The following is a 26,905-nucleotide window of genomic DNA, read 5'->3' as shown; positions in this document are numbered from 1 at the left end:
ATACATACGGTGCCTAAGCTAAAGGCATGATAGTATAGCCATTCATTTGGAATGCTCAACCCGCCCCCTGACATTCCAGAGAGCCCTGCCCAGCTGAAAGTTTACCAAATTAATGTGATGTTTTAAAGACAACATAATTAGTAGCATTGCACACTGCCTTGTGATTTAATATTGAACTCGAATAACCCTGTGTAACCTGAGGAAACCCATGATTCCTCTAAGGCAGTGGTTCTCAACAGGCATCAGGACCCACTTTTTAAATTTATTTAACATACCATGAAGCAGCACGTCTTCTCTGCAGTGTTTTCATATAAGCCTGATGCTGCGCTTTTACTTTGAAGGACATACCCTGAAGCAGCGCATGTCTGCAGTGTTTTTATTCCATGTTCGTAACAGTGCATGAAGGCTGTGTTTAATCTTTGTCAATAAACTCATCCCTTAGAGCAGGATTTCTCAACTGGTGGGTCAGGACCAAATGTGGGTCGCGAGGCCGTTTTGAAAAATATATACTCTCTTTATAGTTAGTTACTAGGTTTACAAAGTATCTAATAGCAGCCTACATTGTTTAAGACTATACACTAAGGGTAAATCAAATCTAAAACAGATACTAATAAATACGTATAAAATCAGTGTCTGGTGCGTTTCTAAACGGAAAAGAAAACCAATCAAGTTAATAGATTGTTTAATGAAAACCAGCTGCTTCAAGATGTAAAATATTTTTATTTTTTGTAAATGATCCTAAATCAGATTTCACATTTTTTTCCAAAAACAAAACAAAACAAGAGAAACATAAGTTCACACTCTGAATACTCCAAACAACAAAAAAAGTCTCTAACTGTACAGATGAGAAATGTACAAGACTACAGAAGAGCGAGTATATTTCAGTATGTACAGAGCTGCGTTATGTGCACAGAACTAAACAAAACAAAAAAAACACACCAGCTTCAGCCGCAAAACAAGTAAGAAAAGGCCGCGGTGAAGCTCGTCCAATCACAACGCTCGGAACAGAAAAGTAAATTTTTCTCTCTCGGCACAACAAAAATACTTCCCCATTTGTTGCACATTCTGTACAGTTTGAAGTTTTAAACAGACTCAGTCGACGATTCTCTTTCTAAAGTACAGATATTTACACGCCGCAACTCCAGCCCCTGAATGCATCGTCCATTTAGAAAATAGCTTGGTTAGGTAATAAATACAAAAACAAATCTCTTATTTTACAGGAAATTAACAAAAAAGGAAGAAAGCCGACATGCTGACTCATGGAATCAAGTATTTTTCATGGGAATTTTTCTCCAGGATTTTTTCTCTCCTATTTTTTTTTTAGTGCAAGTGAAGAAATCTTTTCTCTTTCAGGAAGTAGAACATTGTGTTATTCAGGAAGTAGAACATTGTGTTATTCAGTGGCGTGTTGACGGTCACACATGTTCATTTACAAACAATATACACACGGAGAGGACCAGCCTCTCCCCCCCAGCTGCCAATCACCAGCTGAGATTTAGCCCCACCTCTCAATATCAGCTCGTTTCTGTTCCCACCCACTCTGGTTTAAACTCTGCCCCTCCCCAGTAAATAAACTTTATTATTGACAGACACCCCCCCCCCCCACACACACACACACACACATGATTATCAATATCAGTATTCTAATGATCAGTTTTATTATTATCAATATTTAACCTCCTCCATTCTCGTGTGGCACATTGGGTGATCGACATCCAGCTCAGCACCAAGATGAAGAGAGAGAGAGAGAGCTGCCTGTGTGTGTCTCAATTCATCCATTTGCGGCAGTTGAGTGCTCCACAGTGACAGGGGATTTTATGTTGATCATCCTCCAGGTCAAACTTATAGTCATAAGACAGCTGAGAGAGAGAGCGAGAGAGAAAAAGAGGGAGAGAGATGGAAAGAGAGGGGGAGACAGACAGAAAGAAAAAGAGACAGAGAGGGAGAGAGGGGGACAGAAAGAGAGACAGACACATTAGAAACACTAATACAATTAATGTTTACTTGACTGGTTGCATGCAAGTTTACTCATTCACCAAGTTTAAGTTGACTTCTTCAACAAGTTTACTAATCGATTGATTGATTGATTTGTTATTGATCTCCTACCTCCTCTCCTCTCTGGATGCGTCTGCAGGAGCTGATGATGATCTTGTTCTGCTTCTCCACCGTCACCACCTCCGTCAGGCAGTTTGGACCACAGGAGTGGTTGATGTACCTGTGAATTAAACCACATCATTCACTTTACTCATCTACTTGACCTATCAGCCCATTCCACTTCAGGCCAGATTGGACTTTAAAGGAGCTCTATGTGATTTTCTTTGCCCACTAGATGTCGCGCTAGAGCTGTAAGGTCAGATGTAAACACAAAGTCTATAAAACACATAGGCACCGTGCCACCGTATGGACTCGCATCGCTCTGCTACAGCTGTCTAGTGTCTACACTCGGCAAGCTGGCCAGCCTGTGCCGAGGAGACGTGCAGAGCGACCCCAAAGAGCCGAGCGACCGCACTGCAACCCAAACGAGGAAATGCACGATCCCACAGCTGCCATACAATCAAACACTCACTTTTTTTTCACAGCCACAGTCGCTTCATTTTTCCACTCACAGGTTGATGACTTTACAGTAACTTTATGTACAACTGAAGCGAAAGCACCCCGGAGCGCGTGTGGGCAGCAGACAGCACCAAGTCAGTCCTGTTTAACATACTTTTTGTCCACGCATATTAGGATTGATATTAGGACAACACGCGGAATGTGTTTGTTAGTAGTAACGTTAGTCACTTAGAGTGATGCAAGTTAAATTATTTCAACTACTTACCTTGTCCCACACTAATGAAAACATTTATTTGCAAGTGATTATCTTAACTGCATATTACTCCTGTCAGCAATCCTTTTGAATTTGAGGTTCAGTATATTTAAAAAAAAAAATTGTTGGATTAATCGACTAATCGAAAAAATAGTTGTTAGATTAATCGAGAAGAAAATATCCTATCCTGCGCTAGCAACAGTTGTTTGTTATGTTGTTTTACAGAGAGGTTATATGCCTAGTTAACATTACTCGAGTCATTCAGTAACGTTAGTGTCGCCGCTAGTGAAACCCCATTCAACTTTTTCATTCTGCCGAAATGCATCTTTATGGTGGAAATTACAATTAGTGACATGTGGACGTGGAAAAAGCGTCAACCCGCCCGAGGGTGTACACCGAAAATGATAACATTAGTGCAGCTATTAGCGAACGTTAAATGTTCGAGTGTGTGTGCAAGTTTGACTTGTCCAATAAACGTAAGCCTACATTCACACAGGACGCCGAAAGTAAGCAGAACTGAAGCTTGAAGCAGCACAAGTTGAACGTACGCCTTACTGTTCACACAAGACGCCTTGTCTTTTCCTCTCAGCGCCTACTCTCGCACCTTGAACCCGCCCACAACAACTCCCATTGACTTCATGCCTCACGGCTTCACGGCTTCAGCGTCAAGCTTGGAAATTCGGCGTCAGTCCTGAGTGATCGCTTCAGCGTGACGTGAGCGTGGCTTCGGCACGGCGTCAGCGTGGCACGCGCGCCGGTGGTGTGAACGGCTTCGCCTGTTAACAAGGACGCCTAAATGAAACTTGTGGGTTCAGTGTAGGTACAGCTTCGGTTGAGCGTTGCTTCGGCGTCCTGTATGAACGAGGGCTAAGGCCGGTCAGAATCTTTCAAAAATAAAAGCTTTCATTCAAAGTCAATACAATACACAAATTGAAAATATACATAGGGGCTTAGATTTTGGTAATGTTCACATTTCATATCTTGCTCCAATTGACGGAAATCCATCGTAAGCGACAAGAGAACTTTAATCCCTGCAGTCTAGTTAAATCAGTCTCACCTGGCAGGTCCTCCAGTGATGGTGGCGTCGATCACGTAGTCATTGTCGATACGGAACATGTACACTCCACGGTTCTACACACACACACACACACACGCACACGCACACACACACACGCACACACACAATTTTTTATATACATTTCAAGACATGAGGTGAATTTGAATCCATTTCATTTTCCTTTAGTGTGACTTCTTCACTTCAGTCTGATGCTTCACAACAGACTTTGTACGTCATCATGACTGGACTATTATCAATCAGAAATGATTTTAACTAGAAATATCACATGCTCATTTCTAGTGTTACTTTGCGTGCTTGCCAGCAGCCCGCCTGCTCAACTGTTGTGCATGGAACCCCCACCTTGTTATAGTAGTGAGATTGATCCTGCATCGTGGTGTCTGTCTGTCAGTCACGATTTGTGACGGAAGTGATGTCACTCGTGCAGTTATGTGTATGTGTGTGTTGAACGCATTTGCAATTGCTCGCAACTGTGATCTTATCTTATACTAGAGATATATATATATATACTCCCACCTGCAGGCACAGCCAATTGTGCCTGTGTGGACGCCCGACCAAGCCGGAGGTAACACGGGATGACAAGCATGTGTTCATCTGGATATTGTGTGTGTGCGTGTGTGTGTGTGTGTGTGTGTGTGTGTGTGTGTGTGTTACCTGGGCCTCGTACAGCCTCTCCTTGCGATTGGCCACTTCACTCCTGATGATGGTGCCGATGTACTCGATGACCATGGTGCATTTCTCTATGTCTCTGGCTGCATACAGACCCAGACCCTGCACAGACACACGCACACACACGCACACGCGCACGCACACACACACACACACACACACACACACACGCACAGACACACACACACACACACACACACAGGTTATTCATAGTATTCCAATGATGTCACATGCATTTCCTACCAGTATGGCACTTTTACAACACACACGGCTCATGTGTGTCATTTGATTGTAATCACATGCTAATTGATTACAATCACCTGTTATTTTACTACCAAGATGGCCGTGTGGTGATGTGATGGAATACTATGAATTGGCCCTTCAACTTCAAGCAGCAGATGTGTTTCCATTTCAAGGACTTTACACGCCCAATCCCTTCGAATTCAAGGACCCAACACGGATAGTTTGAGACACGGATCAAGGTTATATACTGTTACAACAATGAGAATTTTTACATTTTCCAGGCATAGCTGAAGGTTGTTAGCTTAACGTTAGCTTTCTCGCTTGCTGAACCCTGGTGTGTGTGTGTGTGTGTGTGTGTGTGTGTGTACCTGTATGCGTGAGCGTGCCAGGTAAACGTTGCTCTTCCACTCTTGTGTCATGCGTCTGTACTGAGCTGCCTTGCTGTGCCGTCCCGTCTGAGCGCCCGCCATGACCTCACACGGGGGCGGGGCCAGGACGCCGGGGACCAGACCTACGATTGGTCCAACAGAACCCTGACACCGCGTGGCGATGCTGGTCAGCAGGGAGTTCCTGTGTGTGTGGAGGAAGGGGGGGGGGGGACAGGTGAGGTACATTCAGTTACAAGACATTATCTTTAGTTAAAGTTGGCTAAGTGGGCTCTGTGGTGGTGTCAGTCAAACCAGTGATGTCATCAGTGATGTCGTTCGTACTGAACCGTTTAAGTACGAGGCTTTAGGTTCAATGCGCATTCCAAACAGAACAAATCTTTCACTGCTGAACCATGCAAGTCTTCTATGAGGATATCATGGAAAACTAACACAGACGACAATGATGAAAGGTGTATAATTTGTTTGTTTTTTAATACAATTTTAAACTAGACTAACTAGACTGTGAAAATAATAAAATAAAGTAAAACAAATAAACATTTATTAAGATTTTTTTTGCTGTATCAAAAACATACCGAACCATGACACCACTGTGTGTTAGGGGTGTCGCGGTACATGTAATCGTCCCGTGAGTTCACGGTACGGGCATCGCGGTTCGGTACGTGAAGCGACACGACGAATACGTCAAATCCAGAAGGTGGTAGTAAAGCACCTAAACGCTGTTTGAATGCCATTGAATTGAATTGAATTGAATTGAATTAAACGCCACAGAAGAAGACACACCAAAACAACACAAGGTGCCATAGAAATCCGCGTTCACTGAATGGAACGTTTTGTGGAGAGGAAACATTACTGGGGGTCGCTCCAGAACAGACAGAACAAACCACAACAATATTGAAGCGTCCAGCTGCTCTCCCCTTACGTCATCAAAAAAGTGCAGAGCAGTATCCTAATGACTTTTATGACTCAGGCGATAAGCTGTTTTTGCAAATTCTGTCAACATCAAGCCAACGAGGCAAGCTTGCTAATGTAACGTTACGTAGCCGCGACAAAGTCCTTTATAGATGCGCGTTGCGGCTAAACGTTACATAACAGTGACAAAGCTGTTAACTTGTAAACAAGCAACTTACATTGCATGGGATGACAAGCAAGATGCGGTGAGGAAGAGAGGATGACTCCTTGTCATGTTCCAATAATCCATTAGATGACTGAACGTAATCATTATGGTAAACAAAACTCGCATCCAATAACGTTAAGGCGCTGACAGGGTTCTTTCCCGTACTTACTGGGAAAGTGAAACCCACCCCGCTGTCTGTCAGACAGTGGGGGAGGGGTTGGTGGGAGTATTAGGCTACTCCACACATGCGCTCTGTTTACAAACTTGTGTACAATAAAGATTTAAAGTGGGGGGAAATGCCTTTGCCCTGTCAAACAGCTGGAGACATCTGAGAGGGAGGGGCACCCCAAACTGAAAATGGCTGCTCTAGAGTAAAACCTTTTTGTGTGGATTGCTTAGATCTTATTAAATAGTGGACATTTATTCAATCCCACATATTAGACACTATTTCTGATGGTAAAATGAGCGTAAAAAGCCAAACACCGAATTCAGAAAAATTCAAAGGGAAAAAAACTTTTTTTTTTCGTTGTACCGTTTTCGTACCGAACCGTGACCCCAAAACCGAGGTACGTACCGAACCGTGACTTTTGTGTACCGTGACACCCCTACTGTGTGTAGTATGGAACTGAAGGGGTGAATTTTGTGCAGCATTCCACCCCTGCCCTAGTGAACAGTTTAGTGAGCAGGACAAGCCTCACCTCTTGGTGGGGCAGGCTTTGGGCTCTAGTGAACAGTTTAGTGAGCAGGACAAGCCTCACCTCTTGGTGGGGCAGGCTTTGGGCCCTAGTGAACAGTTTAGTGAGCAGGACAAGCCTCACCTCTTGGTGGGGCAGGCTTTGGGCTCTAGTGAACAGTTTAGTGAGCAGGACAAGCCTCACCTCTTGGTGGGGCAGGCTTTGGGCCCTAGTGAACAGTTTAGTGAGCAGGACAAGCCTCACCTCTTGGTGGGGCAGGCTTTGGGCTCTAGTGAACAGTTTAGTGAGCAGGACAAGCCTCACCTCTTGGTGGGGCAGGCTTTGGGCTCTAGTGAACAGTTTAGTGAGCAGGACAAGCCTCACCTCTTGGTGGGGCAGGCTTTGGGCTCTAGTGAACAGTTTAGTGAGCAGGACAAGCCTCACCTCTTGGTGGGGCAGGCTTTGGGCTCTAGTGAACAGTTTAGTGAGCAGGACAAGCCTCACCTCTTGGTGGGGCAGGCTTTGGGCTCTAGTGAACAGTTTAGTGAGCAGGACAAGCCTCACCGGCTCTAGTGAACAGTTTAGTGAGCAGCTCAAGCCTCACCTCTTGGTGGGGCAGGCTTTGGGCTCTAGTGAACAGTTTAGTGAGCAGGACAAGCCTCACCTCTTGGTGGGGCAGGCTTTGGGCTCTAGTGAACAGTTTAGTGAGCAGGACAAGCCTCACCTCTTGGTGGGGCAGGCTTTGGGCTCTAGTGAACAGTTTAGTGAGCAGGACAAGCCTCACCTCTTGGTGGGGCAGGCTTTGGGCTCTAGTGAACAGTTTAGTGAGCAGGACAAGCCTCACCTCTTGGTGGGGCAGGCTTTGGGCCCTAGTGAACAGTTTAGTGAGCAGGACAAGCCTCCCCTCTTGGTGGGGCAGGCTTTGGGCTCTAGTGAACAGTTTAGTGAGCAGGACAAGCCTCACCTCTTGGTGGGGCAGGCTTTGGGCTCTAATGAACAGTTTAGTGAGCAGGACAAGCCTCACCTCTTGGTGGGGCAGGCTTTGGGCTCTAGTGAACAGTTTAGTGAGCAGGACAAGCCTCACCTCTTGGTGGGGCAGGCTTTGGGCCCTAGTGAACAGTTTAGTGAGCAGGACAAGCCTCACCTCTTGGTGGGGCAGGCTTTGGGCTCTAGTGAACAGTTTAGTGAGCAGGACAAGCCTCACCTCTTGGTGGGGCAGGCTTTGGGCTCTAGTGAACAGTTTAGTGAGCAGGACAAGCCTCACCTCTTGGTGGGGCAGGCTTTGGGCTCTAGTGAACAGTTTAGTGAGCAGGACAAGCCTCACCTCTTGGTGGGGCAGGCTTTGGGCTCTAGTGAACAGTTTAGTGAGCAGGACAAGCCTCACCTCTTGGTGGGGCAGGCTTTGGGCTCTAGTGAACAGTTTAGTGAGCAGGACAAGCCTCACCTCTTGGTGGGGCAGGCTTTGGGCTCTAGTGAACAGTTTAGTGAGCAGGACAAGCCTCACCTCTTGGTGGGGCAGGCTTTGGGCTCTAGTGAACAGTTTAGTGAGCAGGACAAGCCTCACCTCTTGGTGGGGCAGGCTTTGGGCTCTAGTGAACAGTTTAGTGAGCAGGACAAGCCTCACCTCTTGGTGGGGCAGGCTTTGGGCTCTAGTGAACAGTTTAGTGAGCAGGACAAGCATCACCTCTTGGTGGGGCAGGCTTTGGGCCCTAGTGAACAGTTTAGTGAGCAGGACAAGCCTCCCCTCTTGGTGGGGCAGGCTTTGGGCTCTAGTGAACAGTTTAGTGAGCAGGACAAGCCTCACCTCTTGGTGGGGCAGGCTTTGGGCTCTAGTGAACAGTTTAGTGAGCAGGACAAGCCTCACCTCTTGGTGGGGCAGGCTTTGGGCTCTAGTGAACAGTTTAGTGAGCAGGACAAGCCTCACCTCTTGGTGGGGCAGGCTTTGGGCTCTAGTGAACAGTTTAGTGAGCAGGACAAGCCTCACCTCTTGGTGGGGCAGGCTTTGGGCCCTAGTGAACAGTTTAGTGAGCAGGACAAGCCTCCCCTCTTGGTGGGGCAGGCTTTGGGCTCTAGTGAACAGTTTAGTGAGCAGGACAAGCCTCACCTCTTGGTGGGGCAGGCTTTGGGCTCTAATGAACAGTTTAGTGAGCAGGACAAGCCTCACCTCTTGGTGGGGCAGGCTTTGGGCTCTAGTGAACAGTTTAGTGAGCAGGACAAGCCTCACCTCTTGGTGGGGCAGGCTTTGGGCTCTAGTGAACAGTTTAGTGAGCAGGACAAGCCTCACCTCTTGGTGGGGCAGGCTTTGGGCTCTAGTGAACAGTTTAGTGAGCAGGACAAGCCTCACCTCTTGGTGGGGCAGGCTTTGGGCTCTAGTGAACAGTTTAGTGAGCAGGACAAGCCTCACCTCTTGGTGGGGCAGGCTTTGGGCTCTAGTGAACAGTTTAGTGAGCAGGACAAGCCTCACCTCTTGGTGGGGCAGGCTTTGGGCTCTAGTGAACAGTTTAGTGAGCAGGACAAGCCTCACCTCTTGGTGGGGCAGGCTTTGGGCTCTAGTGAACAGTTTAGTGAGCAGGACAAGCCTCACCTCTTGGTGGGGCAGGCTTTGGGCTCTAGTGAACAGTTTAGTGAGCAGGACAAGCCTCACCTCTTGGTGGGGCAGGCTTTGGGCTCTAGTGAACAGTTTAGTGAGCAGGACAAGCCTCACCTCTTGGTGGGGCAGGCTTTGGGCTCTAGTGAACAGTTTAGTGAGCAGGACAAGCCTCACCTCTTGGTGGGACAGGCTTTGGGCTCTAGTGAACAGTTTAGTGAGCAGGACAAGCCTCACCTCTTGGTGGGGCAGGCTTTGGGCTCTAGTGAACAGTTTAGTGAGCAGGACAAGCCTCACCTCTTGGTGGGGCAGGCTTTGGGCTCTAGTGAACAGTTTAGTGAGCAGGACAAGCCTCACCTCTTGGTGGGGCAGGCTTTGGGCTCTAGTGAACAGTTTAGTGAGCAGGACAAGCCTCACCTCTTGGTGGGGCAGGCTTTGGGCTCTAGTGAACAGTTTAGTGAGCAGGACAAGCCTCACCTCTTGGTGGGGCAGGCTTTGGGCTCTAGTGAACAGTTTAGTGAGCAGGACAAGCCTCACCTCTTGGTGGGGCAGGCTTTGGGCTCTAGTGAACAGTTTAGTGAGCAGGACAAGCCTCACCTCTTGGTGGGACAGGCTTTGGGCTCTAGTGAACAGTTTAGTGAGCAGGACAAGCCTCACCTCTTGGTGGGGCAGGCTTTGGGCTCGGAGCGAGCCGAGCCGGATGGGTTGAAGGCCAGGGGCCACTCCATCAGAGGGTTCCTGCCAAACCGCAAGGTGTACCGCTCACAAGACTCCACACCTGGTAACTAGAGAGAGAGAGAGAGAGAGAGTGAGTGACATGTACTTGGTGTGCACTGTGGAGGACATATCAGTGAGCCTTCAGTCAGCTTGCACAGACAGGTGCGTGACTCCATTGACCTTGTATTGGTTTGTGGCAAACTATCTGGAGCTGGTATGATGAACAGCATAGAGACACTGTGGTGCGTGTCATCATTCAGAAACCACGGCCAAAAAAATACTGTTGTAGCGGTGCGCCACAAATCCATCAATGAGTGGGAAACACTGCTGTGTGTGTGTGTGTGTGTGTGGGTGTGTGTGTGTGTGTGTGTGTGTGTGTGTGTGTTAGGGGTGTCACGGTACACAAAAGTCACGGTTCGGTACGTACCTCGGTTTTGGGGTCACGGTTCGGTACGAATACGGCACGGTACGAAAATGGGGAAAAAAAGCAACAAATCCCAAATTCTGTTTTTTTCCCTTTGAATATGTCTGAATTCTGCTTTTTACGCTATTTTTACCATCAGAAATAGTGTCTAATATGTGGGAATGAATAAATGTCCACTATTTAATAAGATCTAGGCAATCCACGCAAAAAGGTTTTACTCTAGAGCAGTGATTTTCAAAGTGTGGGGTGCGCCTCCCTCTCAGATGTCTGTATTCCAGCTGTTTGACAGGGCAAAGGCATTTCCCCCCACTTTAAATCTTTATTGTACACAAGTTTGTAAACAGAGCGCATGTGTGGAGTAGCCTAATACTCCCACCAACCCCTCCCCCTGTTGTATTTGTTTTATGTAGCATTTGCGTTTGATGTAAGCACTAATTTGGAATCCTATCTAAAAGCGGCCACTAGGCGGCAGTGTTTCTTTAGTCAACGTCAAAATACCTACATTTTCAGAAGAAGAATAAAACGGCAGAAGAAGAAAAACTTCTTTACCCCTGTTGAAAGATACCCCCACTGTCTGACAGACAACGGGGTGGGTTTCACTTTCCCAGTAAGTACGGGAAAGAACCCTGTCAGCGCCTTAACGTTATTGGATGTGAGTTTTGTTTAGCATAATATGATTACGTTCGGTCATCTAATGGATTATTGGAACATGACAAGGAGTCATCGCCTCTTCCTCACCGCAGCTTGCCTGTCTGCATCCGCAGATGTCTGCTTGACCGCATCACTCATCCCACGCGATGTATGTTGCTTGTTTACAAGTTAACAGCCTTGTCAGTGTTATGTAACGTTTAGCCGCAACGCGCAACTATAAAGGACTTTGTCGCGGCTACGTAACGTTACATTGGCAAGCTTACCTCGTTGGCTTGATGTTGACAGAATTTGCAAAACAGCTTATCGCCACAAAACGTCCCATTCTGTGAACGCGGATTTCTATGGCCCTTGTGTTGTTTTGGTGTGTCTTCTTCTGTGGCGTTTAATTCAATTCAATTCAATGCCGTTCAAACAGCGTTTAGGTGCTTCTGGATTTGACGTATTCGTCGTGTCGTTTCATGTACCGTGAAACGAGGTACCGTGAGGGTCGTACCGTAAATTCACGGGACGAATACATGTACCGTGACACCCCTAGTGTGTGTGTGTGTGTGCGTGCGTGTGTGTGTGTGTGTGTGTGCGTGTGTGCGTGTACGTACAGACTCGATGATCCTGGTAACAGCAGAGGTTGTCAGGCCGAACAGATCTTCTCCTTTCAGGTAAACTGGGAAGAGTTTGAGAATCCCACTGGAGGCTCGCAGCGCTGCTACTGGTTCCAGTATCTGATCCCATACAGCTGTGGGGGGGAGGGAGGGAGAGAGAGAGAGAGAGAGAGAGAGAGAGAGAGAGAGAGAGAGAGAGAGAGAGAGAGAGAGAGAGAGAGAGAGAGAGTTATGGAGGAGATATACTCGCCTTTAACTACACATTCACATGACGGCTGCCTTGCTGCGTCCGTTTGGAGCATAGGTTGTGCACGTGCTCAGAAATGTACGCTATGCATAGGGCTATGCATAGGGCTGGGCGATATGGTTGAAATCTATATCACCATAATCACAAAGATTTTTTTCTGTATCGATATACTGTATATCACGATATGGCTCACATTATGCAAAATTTAATTAAATCCCTGTTGAACTGGATGGTAATGTTAGGTATGACGGCAAACAAAATATAAATATTCAAATAATCTTCCCTAACAGAATAAAGTCAATCCTTAATTTGTTTATTTTAGAGTAAAATTAGCTTTTTTATCAATTTCGACTTCTTAATCTTGAGCTAGCTTGTCACGTGACTTTGCCTGGCGCACCCCATAACTCCGCTCTTCTGACATCATGATGTGCTTTTGTACTCTTCTAGTAAATATGACTGCAAGTGCTCATGGTCACTTCACTCCTAAAGCAATATCATAATTGTCACGGAGGCAAGGCTAGACGTAACTTTGGCTTTACTGAGACAGGCATGAGTAATCGAACCCAGAGCATTACGCCAACAGGCCAACATAACAGAGCACCGAGTGCTCGATCAAATCCACCGCAGTTCTTGCTACTTGCAGTTTACATAACAAGCCTCACGTGCGCGCGCTGCGTTTTCATGTGTTTCTCTCGTTGATCAGCGCTCGTCACGGGTCTTCTCGGATCCACTCGGGTATTACACGTAATGATAAACAGACCCGGGACCCGTGGTGATAGAATAGGACCCGACCATCCCGAACCGCACACACGTGACCATAATACAGCCCAGGTCTTCGGATCCGAGTAGACCCATGAAGACCTCTAGTTCCAGCGCCTAGTGCGGGTGCATGTATTTACATAGGGGGGACGCGCATGTACAGGGGGGTGGATTTGCATTTGCATGTACAGGGGGGTGGATTTGCATGTACAGCGGGGTGGATTTGCATTTGCATGTACAGCGGGGTGGATTTGCATTTGCATGTACAGCGGGGTGGATTTGCATTTGCATGTACAGGGGGGTGGATTTGCATGTACAGCGGGGTGGATTTGCATTTGCATGTACAGCGGGGTGGATTTGCATTTGCATGTACAGCGGGGTGGATTTGCATTTGCATGTACAGGGGGGTGGATTTGCATGTACAGCGGGGTGGATTTGCATTTGCATGTACAGCGGGGTGGATTTGCATTTGCATGTACAGCGGGGTGGATTTGCATTTGCATGTACAGCGGGGTGGATTTGCATTTGCATGTACAGCGGGGTGGATTTGCATTTGCATGTACAGCGGGGTGGATTTGCATTTGCATGTACAGCGGGGTGGATTTGCATTTGCATGTACAGGGGGGTGGATTTGCATTTGCATGTACAGCGGGGTGGATTTGCATTTGCATGTACAGGGGGGTGGATTTGCATTTGCATGTACAGCGGGGTGGATTTGCATTTGCATGTACAGCGGGGTGGATTTGCATTTGCATGTACAGCGGGGTGGATTTGCATTTGCATGTACAGGGGGGTGGATTTGCATTTGCATGTACAGCGGGGTGGATTTGCATTTGCATGTACAGCGGGGTGGATTTGCATTTGCATGTACAGCGGGGTGGATTTGCATTTGCATGTACAGCGGGGTGGATTTGCATTTGCATGTACAGCGGGGTGGATTTGCATTTGCATGTACAGGGGGGTGGATTTGCATTTGCATGTACAGCGGGGTGGATTTGCATTTGCATGTACAGGGGGGTGGATTTGCATTTGCATGTACAGCGGGGTGGATTTGCATTTGCATGTACAGCGGGGTGGATTTGCATTTGCATGTACAGGGGGGTGGATTTGCATGTACAGCGGGGTGGATTTGCATTTGCATGTACAGCGGGGTGGATTTGCATTTGCATGTACAGGGGGGTGGATTTGCATGTACAGCGGGGTGGATTTGCATTTGCAGGTACAGCGGGGTGGATTTGCATTTGCATGTACAGGGGGGTGGATTTGCATTTGCATGTACAGGGGGGTGGATTTGCATTTGCATGTACAGGGGGGTGGATTTGCATGTACAGCGGGGTGGATTTGCGCGTAAGCCCCCCGCAGAGACACCCGGAAGTCAGGTGTTTGTTGTCGTGGTGACGTCACGCTGATTCCTCGTATCATAACTCAAGTACTATATAGTCGACAGGACTGTTGTGTCAAACATGTGAAAGAAGAAGAAGAGCAGCATGTTGGGTCAGAGGTCAGGGGTCAGGTACCTTTAGGCGAGGGTCCGGTCAGGATGACGTCATCGTAGCCCTTCTCCACCACCTTCACTCTGAACAAAGGCCGGCTCTGCTGCTCCTCGATGGAGCACAGGTACTTACAGCGGCTGCAGAGGACCACATCACATACATCATACCTGCTCTATCAACATCCGTTTCCCTCCCCATGCCTCCATCATCAGAGCCACAGTCTGGACACACACTGCAGTCAGCAGGGTTCCTACACATTTTCAATACTCACAATCACTTGTATTGCCACAGTATGCATTATGTTACATAATGGGGAATTTGTCTTAGTGTCTGTATGCAGCGTAGCGGTTAGGTCAATATACAGAGATAAAGAAGTAGGAAAGATAACTAAAAGACAATAATGTTGCAAGTGCAATCAAATCAAATATATATACAATATAATAGGTTTGTCTCTCCATGTCTCTCTGCCTGTCTGTCTGTCTATCTATCTGTCTGTCTGTTTGCCTATCTGTCTCTCTGCCTGTCTGTCTGTCTATCTATCTGTCTGTTTGCCTATCTGTCTCTCTGCCTGTCTGTCTGTCCATCTCTCTCTCTGCCTGTCTGTCTGTCTGTCTGTCCGTCTCTCTCTCTGCCTGTCTGTGTCTCCATCTCTCTCTCTGCCTGTCTGTCTCTCCGTCTCTGTCGCTGGGCGTACCGGTTGCTGTGTCGCATGCTCCAGTAGATGCGGTTGGCGTGGTAACCCACAGGGAAGATGGCCGTCTGGTTGTGGAAGGCGTGCAGCTGGTGTGGGAGGAGCCTGCCCACGGAGCGGAACAGGAGCCCGCCCACCCTGAAGGTGTGCTGTCGCTCGGCGCGCTGCACCACGCCGGCGATCTGCCGCGCCTCGTCACGCTGCACGAACACACGGCGGAACACTGAGAAACACCGCAGCTCAGAGTCGTACGGGTCACATGACGCGGGAGGAGGGGCCGCGGCATCGGGGGGCGGGGCCGAGGAGGGTGACAGGGACGGCGAGCGGGAGGCGGAGCCTGCAGAGACCGTCCGCAGCTTGTGGAGGTGACACAGCATCGTCTTGTCCTGAGGAGAAAACACAGGCAAAGAGTATAAATATTCATTACAAAACGAAACAAAAAATACAAATAAAAACATGTTTTTTTGTTTTGTTCCAAGTGAAATGTTCTATGGTCTCTCCTGATTCTAATTATAGCATCACTTGGTTTGACCAAGTCAAACTTTTTATAAACATTTTACTAAATGTTTATGGAAAAATGAATGGCGGAAGAAATTCCTTCGTTTGTATGCCTAAACCGAAAGAGGGCGTGACTTTGGCTCTAATAGCTCTGGGGCCAGTTGCACCAACAGGGCTTAGTTATGCCTGGTCATAACTCCTATGCCGGTCGTTGTTAAGACCAGTCTTAAGAGTGGATTTATGCCGGTTGCACCAACACGGTTTATGCCTGGTCGTAACTATGTCGAGCATAGCAAAGCGCGTCCATGTGAATTGCCGGGGAATGCCCCCTGATTGGCCCAAAAATGTGCCTCGCCCATGCTTGGAGCTTCACTGTGCCATATGGCCACTACTGTATGTGCGTCACTAGACCCTCCCTCCTCCCACCCTCCCTCCTCCTGTGGAAGCTCAGGGGGAAAATGGCAGCGATTGAGTGCCAGGCAGTCTGAATGAAATTTAATGCAACCTTCCCAATTCTATGTATTCAATTCTAAAAAACGACCCTCAACATTTGGGAAGGCTAAGCCACACAACTAGTTTGTTATAATCGCACGTCATGCTTCGAAGGCGACTTGACGACGATGAGGACCGTGAGGACTCAATCACAGCAGGTCTCCGCTGATAGACGACCACAGAGATCTCTGTTACAGGCACAGGCACTTCAGGCTACGTTCACACAGGGCACCCAAGCCTTGCCTATGCCTTGCCTACGCCTTGCCTTTACCCACGCTTTTAAATAGGCGTCCTTTTTAGTCAATGAGGCTGTGTACACAGGGCGCCTCAATGTGAACCTTGCGTGTCACCCACGCCTCGCCTGACCTGCGCCGATTTTATCGTTTAGGCGTGAGTTCTATTTTCAAGCCGACTAGGCACACGTCTTCTGTCAAGCCATGAAGGAAAAATGTGACAATATCCGTGGGAAACGGCAAAGTCAACTGAATTTCAAAATAAAATGGTGCTACTACAACAATGTTGAGCAGAGAGAGAGAGAGTGTGTCTTTACATATGAATGTCTGATTGTGTAACCTCTTTGAAGAATGTGTGAGAGTACCGTATATATATGTATTTGGTCTCTAGAGCTAATTTCACTGTTCATGACAACTGTACAGAGGGTGCATTTTTATATAGCTCACCTGTTGATACAGTCTATGTTGATACAGTCTATGACTGCATAAAGAAGTCAGATTCTATAGAATCAATTATGGGAAAATGAGCCTACTTCTCAGCTGATTGATGAGCTCAGTAACCACTTTCCTAATGAGTTGATGATCTCAATCACTAGTTTCAAGTCTTCTTCAATACAGCATGTATTGTATATCGTCAAATAGATGATAAAACAGACTATGTTTTGGGGCGTGATTGACAGGTTGCCTGTCTGTCACATGATCAGGCAGCTTGCCGGTCATGGACCAATAGCAGGGTCCTCTGCGGTTCTGTCTTACTAAGAAGAAAGAGATGGTGACGGTGAAAATGCCAAACTCAAGGCTTCAAAAGCACAAACAGATGGCTGACATCACAGAGGCTACGTCCATACTGTGATCCAGTCTATGTGTTTACCTTAAAGTGTGCAGGTGAAGTGGTAGGTGGTCTTAAAGTGTGCAGGTGAAGTGGTAGGTGGTCTTAAAGTGTGCAGGTGAAGTGGTAGGTGGTCTTAAAGTGTGCAGGTGAAGTGGTAGGTGGTCTTAAAGTGTGCAGGTGAAGTGGTAGGTGGTCTTAAAGTGTGCAGGTGAAGTGGTAGGTGGTCTTAAAGTGTGCAGGTGAAGTGGTAGGTGGTCTTAAAGTGTGCAGGTGAAGTGGTAGGTGGTCTTAAAGTGTGCAGGTGAAGTGGTAGGTGGTCTTAAAGTGTGCAGGTGAGGTGGTAGGTGGTCTTAAAGTGTGCAGGTGAAGTGGTAGGTGGTCTTAAAGTGTGCAGGTGAAGTGGTAGGTGGTCTTAAAGTGTGCAGGTGAAGTGGTAGGTGGTGCTTGTTTGAGAGATATTTCTTTAGCTTTATCTTATGAATAATTACAAATGACAGACATTTATTCCAGGTAACAGATGAGGAGGATCTTAGCACCGGTGCTCTCGGCTGCTCTCCCTAGGAAGAGACAGCTCACAGTATATAAAGTATAGGGGGTGGGGCTTGCTGCTTGTTATGTAAACAACAGGAAACACAAAGCTTACATACAAACATCCATCCTGCAGTGCCGCCTACAGGGCTGGAGGCAAACCGCCTTAAGTACAGAAATCTCTCCACAGTGTTCACCTTAAAGAAGGTGCAGCAGGCCTGCAGGGCACAGCTGAAGTGGTAGGTGTTTGGGCAGCGGAGGCGGTTGCAGCCGCTCGTGGCGCCGGTCTGCTGGCAGTGAGCACAGCGCAGCGTCAGGCCGCGACGCAACGCCAACTCCACGTTGATCAGGGCTCCTGCCTGCGTCTCATACACCTCACTGGACCACAGAGCGCAGTTCAGATGGACCTGAGAGACGGGCAGAGAGAGGGAGAGCGAGATAGAGGCAGAGAGAACATTCGTGTTAATCTCACTTGAACTCACTTGAATCAACTCTTCTTCTCTTGATGTGAGTGATTCATTAGTACTAATATTGTTTACGAATATTAAACGTTCAAATATGTAATTTTCTGCTGCTGACGCTCTCTCACTCAAAACAATAACGCCATGACGTAGCAGGTAGGCGTGCACCGATCACGTTTTTTGCCACCGATCGCGGATCGCCTATGGGAAATATCTGCCCAACCGATCATCGACCGATCACCAATCACCGATCACCGATATATAAACTCCTCAACAAGTTGTAGTAGCAGGGGATAATGGGAGTTGTTGTCTTCACCACCATTGCAGTTTTACTTTTAGGTTAGGATTCCATCAGTGTTCAATGAGTAAAAACCTTCATCTGGTTCAAATATATAGTTAACTAGAACGACCGCACAGCGGATATATGCCTCCGCCAACAAGTGAGCAGTCGACATGCATGTCTGTCCAGACTTTGACATTTGAGCCAAATGTGAAGACATTTCGTCAAGGTGTTACTGAAATATGGTGTTACCGAGCTTGAAAATGGCATTAGAGAGACCTTGACCTTTGAACACCAAAATGTAATCAGTTCATCCTTGAGTCCACGTGGACGTTTGAGGCAAATTGGAAGAAATTCCGTCAAGGTTCTTGAGATATCGCGTTAACAAGAGAAACATGTTTGTTTATTTGCTGCGTCGCGTGTAACGTTAGTTAGACGAGGCACACACACAGACAGACTTAAAAAAAAAAAAAAAAATCGCACGTGCTGACATCCAGATTGTGATTGCGATTTGAATAATTGTGCAGCAAAATCTAAAAAGTGACGTGACTTGAAACAGTAAGAAAATAGTCTGGAATTCTCTGGCCATCCGGTTAACGGCCAGCGCTCTGATGACGTCATCGACAGGTGACCAAATGACATGATCCGTGTCTTTGAATAAAATTACTGATTTCTCTGGGTTTCAACGAAACATTTGTGAGCTGTGGAGAGCAGAATAGACGGTTTTCACAGAATTGTGTTTGAAACCTAGCTTCCTGTCAGCTCTTGTAATAGCAAACACCGCAACAGGAAGTAAGCTAGGGGCAATTTATAATGTTTGTGTTGTTAAGTTAAAACCGTCTATACTAGAGAGGAGCCCGGCAGACTCACCCACAGGTCCAGGTCCAGGTTGAGCAGCCTGGCTGGTCCGTCCGTCCGTCCGTCCCCCTGCTGGTGACAGAAGCAGCATCTCCGCTGGTCCTTAGGGAGCGGCTCCGGACGAAGGCACGCCCCCAGCTTCTTCAACAGCACGTCCACTTCCTCCTCCGTCGGCATGGAAAGCGCCTCATTGGAAATGCTCGGCCCCCTGGGTAAGGAGGGAGAGTGAGCTCAGACAGACAGCTGCGGATACATGCTACTGTAACAGGCCAGCGCAACCTGCTAAGTGTGATGCTAACAGGCTAACATAGCTAACTAGATGCTAACTTGGTAAGTGTGATGCCAACAGGCTCACATAGCAGGCTAGATGTTAACTTGGTCAGTGTGATGCTAACATGCTAACATAGCTAGCTAGATGCTCACTTGCTCAGTGTGATGCTAACAGACTAACATAGCTAGCTTGATGCTCACTTGCTCAGTGTGATGCTAACAGGCTAACATAGCAGGCTAGATGCTCACTTGCTCAGTGTGATGCTAACAGGCTAACATAGCTAGCTAGATGCTCACTTGCTCAGTGTGATGCTGCTAACCTGATGAATGTGATGCTAATGCTCCAGCGCCTCCAGCGGCAGCTCTTGATCCTCTTCCCGTGGCGAGATGAGAATGATGAAGAGTCCTCTCCTCCTGGGACCGTGCGGGGGCGGGGCTTCAGCTTCACCGTCACCTGTCAATCCACGAGTCAGCCAATCAATAAAGCACCCCATCACTGAATGATTCTCTAAACCAGTGTTTCCCAACCTTTTTTGTCTTATGTACCCCTTGAGCTGTTTTTCCATGACAATAGTATCCCTCACTCATGCGTGTTGATGATTACATACACGTAAATCTATACAAAATATATGTTTCACTGAACTGCCGGTGTTTGGGCTTTTTAGTTGTTGTTTTTTGCCATTATCAGTAGCAGAACAGTGTAGCAGTTGACACTTGCCAGCAGAACTAGTTGCGGCACACACATCACATTTTAACAATGGGCTTATGAAATGACTTGGAATATATATATATTTATTTATCATTTTGGAAGTAAATTGTATTTCCCAATCATTCCAAGTAGCCCCTGCAAGCTGCTCAAGTACCCCTAGGGGTACACGTACCCCTGGTTGGGAATCCCTGCTCTAAACATCTGTTGTTAGACAACCGAGTGATTCAATAAAGCAGCTAACCTTCAGACAGTCTGTCCTGGGCTTGATGTCCATGGCGATGGCGGAGGCGGGAGGGAAGTTGAGTGGCGAGGAGGAAGGGGGCGTGGCCTGTGGGGGCGGGGTCTGTGGCAGGCAGTGGACTGCGATGGACGATGTGTTGTTGGTGTACTGATGCTGCCCCTTGCTGACAGATGAGCTGCCATCCGCTGCCTCACCCACGGGCTGAGAGGGAGGGTATATTTATATTTAATGAGTTTATCATATCGGCATTGGCTATCAGCCAAATTGTTATTTTAAACATCGTATCGCCCAGAATTTCACAATGGCTGCATCCCTAAAACACAATTCTACAATGTTTCTCTTTCATGGAGACTGAGCTGCTTGTGTATGTATCAGAGCATGTGAGCGGAGTGGAGCGGTGATAATTACCGCTCCTCGCTCGATACAGATTTCACCCGCTCGCACTCACCGCTCCGCTCAAAAGAATAAAAAAGATAAAAAGGCCAGGGTGTTTTAATTTGCGTTTAAACGCCTGGGCGATGGGCATTGCTCACTACAAATAACATGAGCTCAGCAGAGTCGGCTGCATGTTCGTTTCTCTTCCTTCTCGTCTCGCAGCAGCTGGCAAGAAAATAGTGGGCGTGCACACGGCCACACACCGATGCATTCTGGTTCCAACATGTTGTGATCGAAACTGGAGTGGGACTGAGCGGGTGATCGGTGCCGCTTTAACTTTCGCTCCGGTACCGCTCTGGTCCCTGCTCACCACTCAAGCCAAAATCCCCCCGCTCGCTGCACGCTCCGCTCACATGCTCTGGTATATATATATATATCTCTCTGGTAGGTGTACATTATCACAAAATAATGGACACCCTGCAGCCAATCAGAATCGAGTATTAACCCAGACCATGGTATAAGGCGGAGCAATTAACGTGATGCCGTACAGCTGTAATCTTGATGATTAATGAGTCCCCCTGTCACCCTGCATTTCTGAGATTCTCTTCCGGGAAGGCTGCTCTGTCTCGTGTATCCTCGCTCAGAGCTCCTCAGAGATCTCTCGTGGCTCAGAGCTCCTCAGAGATCTCTCCTCACTCAGAGCTCCTCAGAGATCTCTCGTGGCTCAGAGCTCCTCAGAGATCTCTCGTGGCTCAGAGCTCCTCAGAGATCTCTCGTGGCTCAGAGCTCCTCAGAGATCTCTCCTCACTCAGAGCTCCTCAGAGATCTCTCGTGGCTCAGAGCTCCTCAGAGATCTCTCGTGGCTCAGAGCTCCTCAGAGATCTCTCGTGGCTCAGAGCTCCTCAGAGATCTCTCCTCACTCAGAGCTCCTCAGAGATCTCTCCTCATTCAGAGCTCCTCAGAGATCTCTCCTCGCTCAGAGCTCCTCAGAGATCTCTCCTCATTCAGAGCTCCTCAGAGATCTCTCCTCGCTCAGAGCTCCTCAGAGATCTCTCCTCGCTCCTCAGAGATCTCTCCTCGCTCAGAGATCTCTCCTCGCTCAGAGCTCCTCAGAGATCTCTCCTCGCTCAGAGCTCCTCAGAGATCTCTCCTCACTCAGAGCTCCTCAGAGATCTCTCCTCATTCAGAGCTCCTCAGAGATCTCTCCTCGCTCAGAGATCACTCCTCACTCAGAGCTCCTCGGAGCAGGATAAGAGCTTTCGGACGCTCTTCAAGATGGCGGACCCGAACAATTTCCGGTTCACGCAAGGATCGAGGAGATAACGCAAAAGAGAAATGGGATGTACCCTTGTGTGTGTGTGTGTGTGTGTGTGTGTGTGTGTGTGTGTGTGTGTGTGTGTGTGTGTGTGTGTGTCTCACCTTGCAGTAGAGAGCAGAGCAGTTGTTGCTGCAGAACAGCAGTGTGTGTGTCTGTGTGGACTGTCCTTCCTGTTTCAGCTGTTTGACAATGGGGACTGCGTTTCCCAGAGGCACCTTGCAGTGGCTGCAGCTCTGTGGCCGCGCCCCAGCAGCACCGCCATGCTGCATCCTCACACCTACACACACACACAATACACAGCTGTCAATCACAAGGAAGAGAGAGAGAGAGAGAGAGAGAGAGAGAGAGAGAGACAAGAAGTAACAGAAAACTAAACGAAGAGAAGAGGAAAACAGGGTAAGGAGGAGCCAGACAGGCTGAGTCAGAGACAGAGAAAGACAGGCTGAAAGAGAGAGACAGAGAGACAGACAGGTAGCTGGTACAGACCGGTGGTGGCAGGGGGTTTGACGTGCCTACTGCCCGTCTGAGGAGGCAGGGAGCCTGGCTGTCTGCTGCAGTCTGAGCCCTGCACACACACACACACACACACACACACACACACACACACACCCACACACACGCACACGCACGCACACGCACACACAGACAGAGAAAGTCAATACCACACTGGTGGACACAGTTAAAGGAAATCATTCACAGTCCAATTAATGTCTGTTTCAGTCAGGAACACTATGGTCAAAAGAACACTTTTATTTGCCGTTTGCAGTAGTTCTATTTGGCGGTATGGCTCTGTTCTGTTCAGGGCGAGCAGCAAAGAGCCCGTACAGAACAGCAGTGGGTGGCAGCAGCTGTGCGTACGTTCAAACTTCACCTAGTTTGAGCGTAAAATAGGGCTGGGTTAAAAAAAAAAACGATATATCGATATTGAATCGATATTCATGTGAAGGAACAAGTATCGATACATAAATCCCAGTATCCCAGTAAATCTCACTCAGTCTGAGTTTACGCGCTACTAAAAGAATTTCAGTTGCACCAAGTGACATAGTTGCAATGTAGGCATACGTTACAACTTAAATCTTACACTTACCCCTTACTAGGTGTAAAGTCCTCTGTAAAATAGCAGTTGGCACGGATTGCAACTTGGCACCATGGCGCATCGTTGTTTTGCGTCCGCAACACATTCTCCATGATAAATGACACCGTTTGACATGTATGACTTTGGCTCAAGTGGCGGCGCTGCGTACTGCATATTTATTAAAATAACAGCAACAATATAAGTAGCGAGGCAGGATGGTGGGTAAATTACAAGGCAGGATGATGACGCTCTCACCAAGAAAAGCCTCTCACCACAGATGAACCTAACGAACGTTACTCAAAACCGTTATCAGTTGGTTAACACATTGAGTGCCAGCGACGCCAAATGGCGTCAGGAGAAATTTACCGTAGGCTGCCAGCGACGCCAAATGGCGTCAATAACTCCAAATTCATATTTTGACGGGGGGATGTCGATCTAAGCCTCTTACATCGCCTCTTACAATATGGGAGCTATTGAATGTGTCTAACCTATTTTACAGAACCCTTAGGTGGCGACAGTGCCCTCCCGATTAGACAAAGGCCAGGAGAAAAGAGAGAAGAAGTCATGAGGAAACGGAAATCGCCATTGATATGCTTGAAGCATAACGTTAGCTAGCTGTGCCTGTGAACAGCAGTCATCTGCTGCCACAATTGAGCCCCATCCGTGTCCGCTGCGATAGTCCATCCATATGATTTAGTTGCCGACACGGCGACACCAGCGTCTTTATGAAAAGTTACATTATTCTCAGCTGGGAGCCGAGGACACGCTGTAAAAAAGCGGGGGGATGCAGGCAGCGGACTTTTCAGTGCAGATCAAACTCAGAGCAAACCGCAGCAGAGACACTCGACTCCTCCCACCACGGAGGAGGAGGAGGAGGGGGGTGGGGCACGCAGGGCACTAACAGCATACAACCATTGACAGTACACACACACCCATGCAGCAGCAGGCTCGATGTTTGTTCAACTCAAAGCAGAATTCATTCTGTCGCCTTTCTAACATAAAGATGTGATTATCTCAGAAACTAATTTCAGCATGCTCTTTTCGGTCGAAAACACTCTTTTTCAGAGGGGTGTATTTCCAAAATGGAACGGTTTATAAACACAGTTTTTTTTTAAATGAAACAGAAGGGTTCAAAGTTTCATTGAGGCTATTGGTTGTCCATATAAGAGGAACACAAAAAATGATATGGCTATATTAAAATGCATTGCGGCCTATGTGGCACAGTACAGCAACCTTTTGCCCAAGGGCCGTGGCACTCAAAGTGTTAAGTGTTAATGAAATATGATAGCGCTAATTTGCAGTGGGCAACATGTCCCAGCCCGACTGTTTTCATTACGCTTAAATAAACAACAGTAATAAACACCGTTTCCACCGTGCTTTTCACCGATTGGTCACAGATACTGTACACGTCATTTTCTGCGACACTATTTTGGTTAATATGGACTTTAGGGTCTACTAGTTAAGATGTACCTTACGTCTCCGTGGTGCAACTGAACAAAGACACAACTTTAGTGTCAAACTAACTAGTTTGAACGTAGCAGTTAGTGTGGACTTTACACCCTAACTTAAGACAGAACTTACCTTCAGCTGGTGCAACAGGCTGCAGAGCAGCAACAGTGACAACAGAAATGCCTGTCTCAACTAATGACTGAAACATGATGCCACACGGTTGAAACATGATGTCACATGGCAGAAAAATGATGTCACACGGCAGAAAAATGATGTCACACGGCAGAAAAATGATGTCACACGGCAGAAAAATTATGTCACACAGCAGAAAAATGATGTCACACAGCAGAAAAATGATGTCACACAGCAGAAAAATGATGTCAGGTGACTCAGCTCCTACCTGAGGCAGTGGGACTCTGACTCCGGCCAGCAGGGCCAGCGAGCTGCGCTCGGGCCCGGCTGGCACGGGGGGGCAGAGGGGTGCGGGCCCGGCGGAGGGGCGGGTCAGCTGGTAGCCGGTTGGCACGGGGACACGCAGCAGCTCCGCAACCGCCGCCATCACTCCTGTAATGTTCTACAAACACACAGAGCCACCAGCATGAGACCACAGAACTACACAAGTACTGGACTACAGAACAGACTGACCACGGGACTACAAAACCACTAGACTACAGAACAGACAGACCACAGGACTACAAAACCACTAGACTACAGAACAGACTGACCACAGAACTACACAAGTACTGGACTACAGAACAGACTGACCACGGGACTACAAAACCACTAGACTACAGAACAGACAGACCACAGGACTACAAAACCACTAGACTACAGAACAGACTGACCACAGAACTACACAAGTACTGGACTACAGAACAGACTGACCACGGGACTACAAAACCACTAGACTACAGAACAGACAGACCACAGGACTACAAAACCACTAGACTACAGAACAGACTGACCACAGAACTACACAAGTACTGGACTACAGAACAGACTGACCACGGGACTACAAAACCACTAGACTACAGAACAGACAGACCACAGGACTACAAAACCACTAGACTACAGAACAGACTGACCACAGAACTACACAAGTACTGGACTACAGAACAGACTGACCACGGGACTACAAAACCACTAGACTACAGAACAGACAGACCACAGGACTACAAAACCACTAGACTACAGAACAGACTGACCACAGAACTACACAAGTACTGGACTACAGAACAGACTGACCACGGGACTACAAAACCACTAGACTACAGAACAGACAGACCACAGGACTACAAAACCACTAGACTACAGAACAGACTGACCACAGAACTACACAAGTACTGGACTACAGAACAGACTGACCACGGGACTACAAAACCACTAGACTACAGGACTGACCACAGGACTACAAAAGTACTGGACTACAGAACAGACTGACCACGGGACTACAAAACCACTAGACTACAGAACAGACAAACCACGGGCTATATACTGTGGCGCCTGGTGAATTGCTTTGGTGAATTGTTATTTAATTGGTGATTGTGATTGTATTGTATTGTACTGAATGGTTGCACGATGGGGAGCCTGGAATTTCGTTATGCAATGACAAATAAACTACTACTACTACTACTACTACTACTACTACTACTACTACTACAGAACAGACTGACCACAGGACTACAAAAGCACTAGACTACAGAACAGACAGACCACAGGACTACAGAACAAACAGACCACAGGACTACAAAACTACTGGACTACAGAACAGACCACAGGACTACAAAACTACTAGACTACAGAACAGACCACAGGACTACAAAACTACTGGACTACAGAACAGACTGACCACAGGACTACAAAACTACAGGACTACAGAACAGACTGACCACAGGACTACAAAACCGTTTGAGACCAAAGAACTACAAAACGACTGGACTACAGAACAGACGGTGCATTCCAGACAATCAATTGAACGCTTGTCGAGGTCGGAATTACAGGTCAGAAATGTGGGTATCGTTCCAGAGCTCCGGCTTGTCTGAGCTCATGTCATCAAAGTGTTTGTTTTATATTTCACTCTGATTACAGCAATATTGTTGAATTCAACAGCTATTTTACCAGTGAAATGATCTAGCTTTGTACGTTTTT

At 47.5% G+C, this 26,905-nt stretch overlaps 1 protein-coding gene across 1 annotated transcript in view; it reads right to left on the bottom strand.

Annotated features, from left to right (window-relative positions):
* Positions 1–1,617: 1,617 nt before the first annotated feature.
* LOC310798517 (histone-lysine N-methyltransferase 2C-like) overlaps positions 1,618–26,905 on the bottom strand; it is a gene marked incomplete at its 5' end in the record, with an annotated part of 164,777 nt that continues 139,489 nt past the window's right edge. The window contains 16 exons of the mRNA XM_083661052.1: positions 1,618–1,859; positions 2,107–2,215; positions 3,864–3,937; positions 4,536–4,652; positions 5,162–5,363; positions 10,215–10,342; positions 11,946–12,082; positions 14,472–14,584; positions 15,142–15,524; positions 17,919–18,128; positions 19,333–19,528; positions 19,911–20,044; positions 20,541–20,741; positions 22,335–22,510; positions 22,720–22,798; positions 25,158–25,331. Of these exons, the coding sequence (XP_083517178.1) occupies positions 1,767–1,859; positions 2,107–2,215; positions 3,864–3,937; positions 4,536–4,652; positions 5,162–5,363; positions 10,215–10,342; positions 11,946–12,082; positions 14,472–14,584; positions 15,142–15,524; positions 17,919–18,128; positions 19,333–19,528; positions 19,911–20,044; positions 20,541–20,741; positions 22,335–22,510; positions 22,720–22,798; positions 25,158–25,331 (2,526 nt within the window). The 3' untranslated portion in view covers positions 1,618–1,766. The remainder of the gene's footprint in view (positions 1,860–2,106; positions 2,216–3,863; positions 3,938–4,535; positions 4,653–5,161; positions 5,364–10,214; positions 10,343–11,945; positions 12,083–14,471; positions 14,585–15,141; positions 15,525–17,918; positions 18,129–19,332; positions 19,529–19,910; positions 20,045–20,540; positions 20,742–22,334; positions 22,511–22,719; positions 22,799–25,157; positions 25,332–26,905) is intronic.

The sequence above is a fragment of the Poromitra crassiceps genome (genome assembly GCF_964638095.1).
Source record: "Poromitra crassiceps genome assembly, chromosome: 2".
Taxonomy (NCBI): Eukaryota; Metazoa; Chordata; class Actinopteri; order Beryciformes; family Melamphaidae; genus Poromitra; species Poromitra crassiceps.
This window is presented reverse-complemented; position numbering and strand designations above follow the sequence as displayed.